At 44.3% G+C, this 13,217-nt stretch overlaps 1 protein-coding gene across 1 annotated transcript in view; it reads right to left on the reverse strand.

Moving 5' to 3' along the window:
* LOC132395788 (SLAM family member 5-like) overlaps window positions 1-13,217 on the reverse strand; it is a 63,887-nt gene that overhangs the window by 35,605 nt on the left and 15,065 nt on the right. Inside the window, exon 3 of the mRNA XM_059972827.1 lies at window positions 7,202-7,522. Coding sequence (XP_059828810.1) covers window positions 7,202-7,522 — 321 coding nt within the window. The remainder of the gene's footprint in view (window positions 1-7,201; window positions 7,523-13,217) is intronic.

Raw genomic sequence — 13,217 nt, forward strand, 5'->3', positions numbered from 1 at the left:
GAGAGCATTTTGGAGATAGTATTCATAATTATGTCTCCTTTACAATAGCAATATAGAGAGGTAGAAACAGACAAGTTAGAAAATTGTTTAATTGGAGTAAAGGGAATTATGAGGCTATCAGGCAGGAAATTGGAGGCTTAAATTGGAAATAGATGTTCTCAGGGAAAAGTACGGAAGAAATGTGGCAAATATTCAGGGGATATTTGTGTGGAGATCTGTGTAGGTACATTCCAATGAGACAGGGAAGTTATGGTAGGGTACAGGAACTCTGGTGTACAAAGGCTGTAATAAATCTAGTCAAAAAGAAAAGAAAAGCTAACAAAAGGTTCAGAGAGCTAGGTAATGTTAGAAGTCTAGAAGATTATAAGGCTAATAGGAAGGAGCTTAAGGAGGAAATTAGGAAAGCCAGAAGGGGCCATGAGAAGGCCTTGGTGGGCAGGATTAAGGAAAACCCCAAGGCATTCTACAAGTATGTAAAGAGCAAGAGGATAAGACTTGAAAGGATAGGACCTATCAAGTGTGACAGTGGGAAAGTGTGTATGGAACCGGACAAAACAGCAGAGGTACTTAATGAACACTTTACTTCAGTATTCACTGTGGAAAAGGATCTTAGTGATTGTAGTGATGACTTACAGCAGACTGAAAAGCTTGAGCATGAAAATATTAAGAAAGGGGATGTGCTGGAGCTTTTGGAAAGCAACAAGTTGGATAAGTCACAGGGACCGGATGAGATGTACCCCAGGCTACTGTGGGAAGCAAGGGAGGAGATTGCTCAGCCTCTGGTGATGATCTTTGCATCATCAATGTGGATGGGAGAGTTTCCAGAGGATTGGAAGGTTGCAAATATTGTTCCTTTATTCAAGAAATGGAGTAAAGATAGCCTAGGAAATTATAGACCAGTGAGTCTTATCTCAGTGGTTGGTAAGTTGATGGAGAAGATTGTGAGAGGCAGGATTTATGAACATTTGGAGAGATATAATATGATTAGTAGTCAGCATGGCTTTGTCAAGGGCAGGTCGTGCCTTACAAGCCTGATTGAATTTTTTGAGAACGTGACAAAAATCATTGATGAAAGAAGAGTAGTAGATGTAGTGTATATAGATTTCAGCAAGGCATTTGATAAGGTACCCCATGCAAGGTTTATTGAGAAAGTAAAGAGGCATGGGATCCAAGGGGACATTGCTTTGTGGATCCAGAACTGTTTTGCCCACAGAAGGCAAAGAGTGGTTGTAGACGGGTCATATTCTGCATGGAGGGCAGTTACCAGTGGGGTGCCTCAGTGATCTGTTCTGGGACCCTTACTCATCATGATTTTTGACCTGGATGAGGAAGTGGAGGGATAGTTTAGTAAGTTTGCTTTAGACACAAAGGTTGGAGGTGTTGTAAATAGTGTGGAGGGCTGTCAGAGGTTACAGCGGGCATTGATAGGATGCAAAACTGGGCTGAGAAGTGGCAGATGGAGTACAACCCAGATAAGTGTGAAGTGGTAGGTCAAATATGATGGCAGCATATACTATTAATGGTAAGAATCTTGGCAGTGTGGAGGATCAGAGGGATTATGGGGTCCCAGTCCATAGCACGCTCAAAGCAGCTGAGCAGGTTGACTCTGTGGTTAAGAAGGTGTAGGTGTAGATGAAGGTATTGGCCTTCATCGATCTTGGAATTGAATTTAGGAGCCAAGAGGTAATGGTGCAGCTATATAGGACCCTGGTCAGACCCCATTTGGAGTACTGTACTCAGTCCTGTTTGCCTCACTACAGGAAGAATGTGGAAGCCATATAAAGGGAGCAGAAGTAAATTTACAAGGATGATGCCTGTATTGGGGAGCATGCCTAATGAGAATATGTTGAGTGAACTCGGCATTTTCTGCTTGGAGGGACGGAGGATGAGAGGTGACCTGATAGAAGTGTATAAGATGATCAGAGGCATTGATTGTGTGGACAGTCAGAGGCTTTTTTCCCAGGGCTGAAATGGTTACCACAGGAGGAAACATGAGGAAGTCTGCAGATGCTGGAAATTCAAACAACAACACACACAAAATGCTGGTGGAACACAGCAGGCTAGGCAGCATCTCATTTCTGCATACCTTGACACTGTCTTATCCCCCCTTGTTAAATCTCTTCCCACCTATGTTCGTGACACTTCTCATGCTTTGAATTTTTTCAATGATTTTAAGTTCCCTGGCCCCCACCGTCTTATTTTCACCATGGACGTCCAGTCCCTATATACCTCCATCCCCCACCAAGATAGTTTCGAAGCTCTTCGCTTTTTTTTGCATTCCAGACCTAACCAATTCCCCTCTACCACCACTCTCCTCCATCTAGCCAAATTAGTTCTTACTCTCAATAATTTCTCCTTTGCCTCCTCCCACTTCCTCCAAACCAAGGGTGTAGCCATGGGCACCCATATGGGTCCCAGTTATGCCTGCCTTTTTATTGGCTTTGTGGAACAGTCCATGTTTCAAGTCTATATCGGTATCCATCCCCCTCTTTTCCTTCGCTACATCAACGACTGCATTGGCGCTGCCTCTTGTACGCATGCTGAGCTTGTCGACTTCATTAACTTTGCCTCCAACTTTCACCCTGCCCTCAAATTTACCTGGTCCATTTCCGACACTTCCCTCCCCTTTCTTGATCTTTCTGTCTCCATCTCTGGAGACGGCCTATCTACTGATATCTACTATAAGCCTACAGACCCTCAATGCTACCTGGACTATTCCTCTTCCCACCTTGTCTCTTGCAAAAATGCTATCCCCTTCTCACAATTCCTCTGTCTCCGCCGCATCTGCTCTCAGGATGAGGCTTTTCATTCTAGGATGAAGGAGATGTCTTCCTTTTTTAAACAAAGGGGCTTCCCTTCGTCCACCATCAACTCTGCTCTCAAACGCAACTCTCCCATTTCCCGCACATCTGCCTTCACCCCATCCGCCCGCCACCCCACTCGGGAAAGGGTTCCCCTTGTTCTTACCTACCACCCCACCAGCCTCCAGGTCCAACGTATAATTCTCCGTAAGTGCCGCCACCTCCAACGGGATCCCACTACCAAACACATTTTTCCCTCCCCCCCCTTCTGCTTCTCACAGGGATCACTCCCTACATGACTCCCTTGTCCACTCGTCCCCCCCATCCCTTCCCACCGATCTCCCTCCTGGCACTTATCCTTGTAAACAGAACAAGTACTACACCTTCCCTTACACATCCTCCCTCACCACCATTCAGGGCCCCAGACAGTCCTTGCAGGTGAGGCGACACTTCACATGTGAGTCGGCTGGTGTGGTATACTGTGTCCGGTGCTCCCGGTGTGGCCTTTTATATATCGGTGAGACCCGACGCAGACTGGGAGACCATTTCGCTGAACACCTACGCTTGGTCCGCCAGAAAAAGCAGGATCTCCCAGTGGCCACACATTTTAATTCCACATCCCATTCCCATTCTGATATGTCTATGCATGGCCTCCTCTACTGTCAAAATGAATCCAAACTCAGGTTGGAGGAACAACACCTTATATACCGGCTGGGTAGCCTCCAACCTGATGGCATGAACATTGATTTCTCTAACTTCCGTTAATGACCCTCCTCCCCTTCTTACCCCATCCCTGACATATTTAGTTGTTTGCCTGTTTTCCATCTCCCTCTGGAGCACCCCCCCACTTTCTTTCTCCTGAGCCCTCTCGTCCCATGATCCTTTCCCTTCTCCAGCTCTGTATCACCTTTGCCAATCACCTTTCCAGCTCTTAGCTTCATCCCACCCCCTCCAGTCTTCTCCTATCATTTCGCATTTCCCCCTCCTCCCACTACTTTCAAATCTCTTACTATCTTTCCTTTCGGTTAGTCCTGATGAAGGGTCTCGGCCCGAAACGTCGACAGTGCTTCTCCCTGTAGATGCTGCCTGGCCTGCTGTGTTCCACCAGCATTTTGTGTTTGTTGTTGTTCCCACAAGAGGAAACAGGCTTAAGGTGCTGCGGAATAGGTACAGAGGAGATGTCAGGGGTAAATTTTTTACTCAGAGCGTGTTGAGTGCGTGGAATGGGCTGCTGTCAAGGGTGGTGGAGGCGGATACGATTGGGTCTTTTAAGGGACTTTTAGATACATACATGGAGCTTAGTAAAATAGAGAGACATAGGTAAGCCTAGTAATTTCTGAGGTAGGGACATGTTCGGCACAACTTTGTGGGCCGAAGAGCTTGTATTGTGCTGTAGGTTTTCTGTGTTATTTTCAGGATGTATATTGTATACATTTCTCTGACATTAAATGTACCTTTGAAACTTTTGATCATACTTGGCTGGACCATCCATAGTACCTATAGTTTTTGCCTGTCTTGGTTTAGAATCAGGAAATAATTCATAAAGCAGAATACAGACGTTCAACCAATCCCAGCTGTGGCAGTTGGGATGGATCTGTCTAGCACTGTTCACTCTGAGCTATGGGGATGCATGGCTGCACAGTGGCTGAAATACTCCCCACACGTAGCCTATGTTGATGCATTAACTGGAATTGGACGCAGCTAGAATAAGCTTTTGGGGACCCTGCAGCTCGTGCTCGTGTTCCCAGTATTATTTGTGTACTATTTCATTTGCACAGTTTATCCTCTTTTCTCCTCTGGATGTTTGTTGTTCTTTGTTCTATGTCTTTTTGTGGATTCAATTGTATTTCTTTGTTTTCCAGTGGTTCACTCACAAACACAATGAATCTCCCGGTAGTGTAGTGGTTTGTGAGATGCTAACGCTCAGGGCAATGGAGTTCAGTGTCCAATCCCAATGTTCTTCATTCTCCCCGTGACCGAGTGGGTTTCCTCCAGGTGCTCCGGTTTACTCCCACAGTCCAAAGCCGTACAGTTAGTTTGCTAATCAGTCATTGTAAATTCTCCTGTGATCAGGATCATATTAAATCTGTGGGTGCTGGGGGGTACGGATCATTGGGCCGGACGGGCCTGTTCCCCATTGTATCTCTAAGTAAGTACAAATGTGAAAGATCTTCTTTTTTGTACTCTGTTTCATTATACCCTACAACTAATAAAATCAGAAGAATGCGAATTATCAATTGTCTAGGTATTTATAGTATGCACATTACAGAGAAATTTCATGTGCTGTGGTGTCCAGGCTGTTTAAAGATTTCCTGCTCAGAACAAAGGTGCAGTTGTAAAAAATGTTTGCGTGAATGCTGATATCCAGCTTGATCCCAGCTTTCTACCGTGGCTCCATCCCTGCAGGTCGCAGTGTCTCAATTCACCTGTGTGCTGCTTGGATGTGGTAGGGCCTTTGCCTTCTCACCCTACCCATCAGCAAGTCCCAGATGTCCTGGCCCTCTTTGAGAAACCCCTTGATTCTGTCTCCTCCACCACCACAAATTTGTGCTTCGTGTCAACCCGACTGTCCAGGAAAACAGGTCCTCGTGAGCTTGTATTCAATCCTCTGTTTGGTAGTAAGAGTGTAATCTTAAACACACAGATGCTGGGAATCCAGAGCAACACACACAAAATGCTGGAGAACTCTGCAGGTCAGGCAGCATCTATGGAGAGGAAGCCTTCCTCAAGACTGGATAGGAAAGGGAAAGAAGCTGGGATAGAAAGGTGGAGGTGAGTGGGGTTCAAGAAGAGGTCAGCAAACAGGCTGTCTCCAGAGATCAAGGGAGAGGAGAGAGAGGTCAGAAATAGACTTAGTCAATCTCAGGGTGGAAGTTGGAGGCAAAGTTGACAAACTCCCCCATCTTCTTCTCCCTTCCTTTCCAATCCTGTTGAGGGGGTCTCGGCCCAGAACGTTGACTCTTTTTTCCTCTCCATAGATGTTTCCTGACCTGCTGAGTTCATCCAACATTTTGTGTGTGTTGCTCTGGGAGCAGAATCTTCCTGCTCTTACATTCTTTTTCTTAACTGATAAATAACATTCTGTTTGCCTGTTTAATCCCCAGTGGTCTGAGTTTTAAAGGCGTGTGGACACACGATCTGATGTTCTGTTGAATCTCCACTCTGTGTATGGCAGCAGCTCAACGCATAAAATCCATGGTCAAGGGATCAAGTTGTTGTTCAAACCAAAGATCAGAATGGGAAAGAAATGTGATCTTTGGCTGATGGGGTGTTTTGAGTATCTCCAAAACTGCTGATTTCTGGGATTTTCATGCACAATAATCTCAAGTTTACAGAGAAGGGTATGTAAACCAAAAAAAATCAATGACCAACAGATCTGTGAGCAAAAGTGCCTTGTTAGTGAGAGCAGTCAGAGGAGAATGGCCAGACTTGGCTTTGAAGTGGACAGGCTCCAGCAGGAGAACCCCACACCCTGCGGGTTCCACTCCCCTATCTAATAAAGAGGGCACTGACTCTACTTTTACATGACTATCAGTGTCCTCATCTCTCCAATACTTTGGACAGAAACTCTTCAGAATAGAGAATGACAGCTACGGGGGCGAACAGTGGCAAATGGAGCTGAGGTGTAATGGGGCCGAGGCAGTGCAGGGCTGGGGGAGATTATGAAGTGCCCCGGGACAGGGTGTGCACAGTACATAGAGCGAGGTGGAGATCACTTTACTAGGTACACGTACACCTGCTCCTTCATGTAAATGTCTAATCAGACAATCCTGTGACTACAGAAAGTTGTAAACTCAACCATCGTGGGCACTAACCAACCCAGCATTGAGCAGAACTTCAAAAAGTGGCATCTACCATTAAGTACCCCACCACCCAGAACATGCCCACTTCTCATTGCCTACATCAGGGAAGAGGTACAGGAGCCTGAAGTCACACACTCATCATTTCAGGAAAAGCTTCTTCCCCTCCCCCATCAGATTTCTGAATGGACAATGAACCCATTCACTCGACCTCACTTTCCTTTCATTGCTCTCTGTTTTGACTGTTTATTTAATTTTATATATATATATATATTCTTTATTGTTAATTGGAGTGTTTTTATCATGTACTGCTGCCTCGAAACACTAAATTTGATGACATATGCCAGTGATATTGAAACTGATTCTGATTCTGGTTCTGTTCTAATTGCACGTGTTTGTATCACACTCCTCCCTGCATGCTGTTTCTACAGGCTCAAGGCCTCAGGATCACCCTGAACAGCCACTGGCCTCATCTCCAGGGATGCAGTGGATGTGTTCCCCCAGCCCTGCACTGTCTCAGCCCAAATGTGGACACAGGCAGACAGTACATGATCTGCCCTCACCCATTAATCCAGGACCCTACACAAAGGTTTTACTCACCGTACACCTTAAGTTGGATATGCTCTAAGCGTTCTTTTCCTGAATCTCTTTCTGTAACAATGACCTCATATTCATCAGCATCCTCTTTCCTCAGATCATGGATTTCCAGGCTGAAGTTTCCAGAATGAAGAGTTATTCGATTGTTGTGATTGGTATTAAAGTACTTAATCGATCCTTGTGAGTATCGAGCTATCTTTTTTATGGGTGATAACCTTCTCCACACAACCTCATCCAAGTCCTGTCTGACTGGGATCGAAGGAAGCAAGGAAACCGAGTGTCCCAGGGTTCCATTCACGATGGCAGGGGAAGCTCCAGTCCTGGCTGAGGAGACAAGAGGAGGCAGTCAGAATGTGAGCTCAGTGACCGGAGGAGGAATCAGAGCTTGCAGGATCACAGACACAGGGGCAGGCCATGCGGCCCATTGTCTGGCTACTAGCCCATGAGTGATCTGCCCCACAGTTCCTCCATCACACAGTGAGCTCATGGGGGGAACAGAGTGAAGATTCTCCGCAGCCAGGCCTGAGAAATGAACTCATGGAGGTAGAGAGATGGCAAAGGAACTCAGTCAAGTGAACGGTTTCAGTGGAGAAGGTAGAAGCATTTGAGGAGTTTGAACAAAAGAGGAATAGAGCAACACTCTTACAGTTCAGCGCATTGGAGTTCAGAATCAACTCTGGCATCCTGTGTAAGCAAGTTTCTCCGTTCTTACCGTGAGTCCACCCACTGCCCAGAGACATACCGGTTAGAAGGTCAAATGCTCTTGTAAATTGTCCTGCAGTTAAGCTCGGGATAACTAGTTGGATAACTCGTCTGGCCGTAAGGACCTGTCCAAGTCATATCTCTAAGCTAATAAATAAATTGTATGGGGTAAATGGGAGGGTGTGAGCCATGTGGAGGAAGGGATTTCTGAAAATGGTGAGACATAAACGGTGAGGTGGAGAATCGAATACGAGAGAGTCTGAGGTTGGTAGCTTTGGAATAGAGATGGGCATTAGAAACGGTTTAAAGCAGTGATGAGGTTGCTTCGTTCATGTCAGTCATGATGCAGGCCTTGGTACAATTAATGAAATTAAAGTCATGTGCAAAGTGGTCATTCAGTAATCTGGGAACTTTAACAGGGAAAATTACGAACATCTCATTCTGTACTGTATAAAAGAAGGAACTGCTTATTTGGAATCCAGGATGCCCTGATTGTGAGGCAGACTCCCCGTGATATATTTTGTAAATATAGTGGGTTTGAGCCCTATCTTCAAGGAGTCCAATATCAAAATAGTTAGTTCAGCTAACAGCAGGAATTAATAGCACAAGAAAGTCTGTGGGCACAGGGAACCCAAAGCAACACAAACAGAGTGCTGGTGGAACTCAGCAGCTCAGGCAGAATGAATAGAGAGTCAAAGTTTTGGACCAAAACACTACTTCAGGACTGAGAGGGAAGGGGGAAGGTGCCAGAATAAAAAGGTGAGGGGAGGGAAAAGAGGCTAGCTGAGAGGTGGTAGGTGAAGCCAGGTGGGTGGGAAAGGTCAAGCGCTGGAGAAGAAGGAATCTGACAGGGAAGGAGAGTAGACCAACAAAGTGAGACTGCCTGGAAGTGCAGGTAATTCTCAGTACAAAACACTGTCTGCTGTTGTCTAAGTTTAGTACACTGGAGTATTAGATAATTCTGTTTATCTCTGAGAAAAAAAGAGTGAATAAACCTTTATAACTTGCATTTGTGGAGTACCGTAGGGACATTGTTTCTGTCCCAGACTACCCACAGTCATATCAGTGTGGAGTACCGTAGGGACATTGTTTTTATCCAAGACTACCCACAGTCATATCAGTGTGGAGTACCGTAGGGACATTGTTTTTATCCAAGACTACCCACAGTCATATCAGTGTGGAGTACCGTAGGGACATTGTTTTTATCCAAGACTACCCACAGTCATATCAGTGTGGAGTACCGTAGGGACATTGCTTCTGTCCCAGACTACCCACAGTCATATCAATGTGGAGTACCGTAGGGACATTGCTTCTGTCCCAGACTACCCACAGTCATATCAGTGTGGAGTACCGTAGGGACATTGTTTTTATCCCAGACTACCCACAGTCATATCAGTGTGGAGTACCGTAGGGACATTGTTTCTGTCCCAGACTACCCACAGTCATATCAGTGTGGAGTACCGTAGGGACATTGTTTTTATCCAAGACTACCCACAGTCATATCAGTGTGGAGTACCGTAGGGACATTGCTTCTGTCCCAGACTACCCACAGTCATATCAGTGCGGAGTACCGTAGGGACATTGTTTCTGTCCCAGACTACCCACAGTCATATTAGTGTGGAGTACCGTAGGGACATTGTTTTTATCCAAGACTACCCACAGTCATATCAGTGTGGAGTACCGTAGGGACATTGCTTCTGTCCCAGACTACCCACAGTCATATCAGTGCGGAGTACCGTAGGGACATTGTTTCTGTCCCAGACTACCCACAGTCATATCAGTGCGGAGTACTGTAGGGACATTGCTTCTGTCCCAGACTACCCACAGTCATATCAGTGTGGAGTTCCGTAGGGACATTGTTTCTGTCCCAGACTACCCACAGTCATATCAGTGTGGAGTACCGTAGGGACATTGCTTCTGTCCCAGACTATCCACAGTCACAGTGTGGAATTCTGTAATGATATTGCTCATACCTCAGACTATATCCAGTCATATCTGTGACCAAAATGATGACACCAAACCTAATATTTACAATTTTGACAATGATACCAAATGAAGTGAGATTTAGAGTTGTATTGTGAGTGTAATGATGTTTTAAAATGACAGACAGGCTGTGTGGGTGAGTAAGACCATGACAGATGGAGTATGTTATTGAAAAACATGGTTATCCTCGATCGAAAAGACAAAAGTACTAAGTTTAGTAAGTGTTGTTCAAAGGAAATAGATCCCCTGTACACATTGTCACATGGAATCAATGTTCAGATACAGGAAGTACTTTGGAAGGCAAAAACAATAGATTCTGCAGATGCTGGAAATCCAGAGCAACATACAGAAAATGCTGGAGAAATTCAGCAGATTAGCAGTCGATGTTTTGGACCGAGACCCTTCATTGGGACAGGAAAGGATAGGGGAAGATGGCAGAAAAAGAAGGAGGTGGGAGGGGAGATGCTCGGCAAAGTGGCCCCTTAATTTACATCGGGTCTCACCAATGAAGAGGAAGCACTGGACAGAATTGATGTCTCAAGTCGATTTGCAGGTGAAGTGTTGCCTCATCTGGAAGGACTGTTTGGGGCCCTGAATGGAGGTCTGTCCTCACTCCCACTGAGAACTTCTGTGGAAACGTTCAGAGGTGGCACAAGTGCAGAAAGAGAGAGAGACTTTGAAGCAGGTCAGCAGATCTCCGACTTCCATGAGAAATGTTGCAGAATTTGAGGAGAAGAAAATCAATAAACACTCAGCCAATGGGGCATGATGTTACTGAAGTTATTGAGAGGGGAGATGTTTCTGGCATTTTGTATAAAGTACTTGTAAAGTCTGGATTGTTTTCAAGACCTTTGACCTCGCTGAGAGAAATAGCTCTCTCAGATGCTGAGACAGTAGAAGTTGATTTGTTTAACTATGTTTTGGAATTTAAAGATAAACAACTTGGTGATGTTCAAGTTTGTGATTTGGAGAGATGAAGTTTGGAGACTTCTCAAAACAAAGGGAAGTGTTGTTTTGACCAAGAGGGGCCATCTGCAGGTGCTATTATGGAAACATAGAGATCTAAAGATCTTGGAAATAGATTTAATGACTTGTTTGGAAGTTCAGCGAATGGGCTTAGTTTAGAAAACATGAGTGATGGGTTGGCACCTGTGCAGGATGAAGTTCAGGATGTCCTTGAAAGCCCTGTTTGAGCTGATCACGTGATGGTTAAGTGTTCTGTGGTGAAGGGGAAGAAAGAAAATGGTTGATCAAACTCCATTTTGAATATAAAAAGATCTGGTTTTGCAGGAATTTGATTTTGTAACAAACTAGGTGAAAGGTAAAGGCAAAAACATGGTGGATTGATTGGATGTTAAGTTTAAGAATGAAATAGAAACTAGTATTTGTATAGGCTTCTGTAATGTGCTACATGTTAATCACAAATGTTTTGCTTTATATTCTGTAAACTACAGTTTAGAAAAATTTTGCTCTTTGATCAAAATTGTTCTTTCTTGGGTTTATGTGTTATGTACCCCATAGATCCTATCATATTCACCTCCTCCACTGTAGCTGGCAGCCCATTCCATGCACTCACCACTCTCTGCGTAAAAAACTTACCCCTGACATCTCCTCTGTAGCTACTCCCCAGCACTTTAAATCTGTGTCCTCTTGTGGTCACCATTTCAGCACTGGGAAAAAGCCTCTGACTATCCACACAATCAATGCCTCTCATCATCTTGTACACCTCTATCAGGTCACCTCTCATCCTCCTTTGCTCGAAGGAGATAAGGCCGAGTTCACTCAACCGATTCTCATAAAACATGCTCCCCAATCCAGGCAACATCCTTGTAAACATTCTCTGCACTCTTTCAACCTTATTAATATCTTTGCTGTAATTAGTTGACCAAAACTGCACACAATACTCCAAATTTACTCACCAATGTCTTATACAACCTCACCATTACATTCCAACTCTTATACTCAATACTTCGATTTATAAAGGCCAATGTACCAAAAGTTTTTGTTACAACCCTATACTTCTGGAACCACTTTTAAGGAATTATGTATCTGTATTCCCAGATCCCTCTGTTCTACTGCACTCCTCAGTGTCCTACCATTTACCTTGTATGTTCTACCTTGGTTTGACCTTCCGAAGTACAATACCTCACACTTGTCTGTATTAAACTCCACCTGTCATTTTTCAGCCCATTCCTCCAACTGGTGCACTTCCTCTGCAAGCTTTGAAAACCTTCCTCACTGTCCACTACACTTCCAATCTTTGTATCATCAGCAAATTTGCTGATCCAATTTGCCACGTTATCATCCAGATCATTGCTATAGATGACAAATCACAATGGACCCAGCACTAATCCCTGTGGCACACCACTAGTCACAGGCCTCCACTCAGAGTAGCAATCCTCCACTACCACTCTCTGGCTTCTTCCATTGAACCAATGTCTGATCCAATTTACTACCTCACCATGTATACCTAGCGACTGAATCTTCCTAACAAACCTCCCATGTGGGACCCTGTCAAAGGTCTTACTGAAGTCCATGTATACAACATCCACTGCCTTCTCTTCATCCACATTCCTGGTAACTTCCTACAAAAACTCTAATAGATTAGTTAAACATGACCTACCATGCACAAAGCCATGCTGACTTTTTCAAATAAGTCCCTGTCTATCTAAATACTTATCTCTTAGTATTCCTTCCAGTAATTTACCTACTACCAATGTCAAACTATAATTTCCCAGCTTACTTTTTGAGCTTTTTTTTAAAAAAATGGAACTACATGAGCAATGGAATAACACTGGAACTCCAATCCTCCAGCACCTGACACATGGATATTGACATTTTAAGTATTTCTGCCAGGGCCCCTGCGATTTCAAGGTCCGAAGGAATAGCCTGTCAAGTCCTGGGGATTTATCTACTCTGATATATTCATTTATTTTTTGTATGATTTTTAAGTTTATTTTGAAAGAAAGAAGTTCCGTTCTAATATTATCTACTTGGACTTATTCTTTTCTGAATACGTGATTAATACACTTTAGATGAATTTAAGATGGTTGTCACCAGTTACGATGTTATTGCTGTCAGACGTAACATTGCAGTATTTGAAATTTTATTATGGCTAATTTTGGTGGGATAATGGAGGATGGGGTTAAGTGTCATTAGCCTTAGCATGCAACTATCCTATCGGTCGCTTTTTTCTGGGCTTTCGGGGAGGGGGGCTATTAGAATAGTTTTTTTTCTCGACTGGGCGGTTCTAATGAGGTTACTTTTTTTCTCAAATATGTCGTCACTTCTGGTCAAATCAGTTTCTTTTGGATTAATGTGCGCTTCCACAATA

The sequence above is a fragment of the Hypanus sabinus genome, chromosome 6, assembly GCF_030144855.1.
Source record: "Hypanus sabinus isolate sHypSab1 chromosome 6, sHypSab1.hap1, whole genome shotgun sequence".
Lineage (NCBI taxonomy): Eukaryota > Metazoa > Chordata > Chondrichthyes > Myliobatiformes > Dasyatidae > Hypanus > Hypanus sabinus.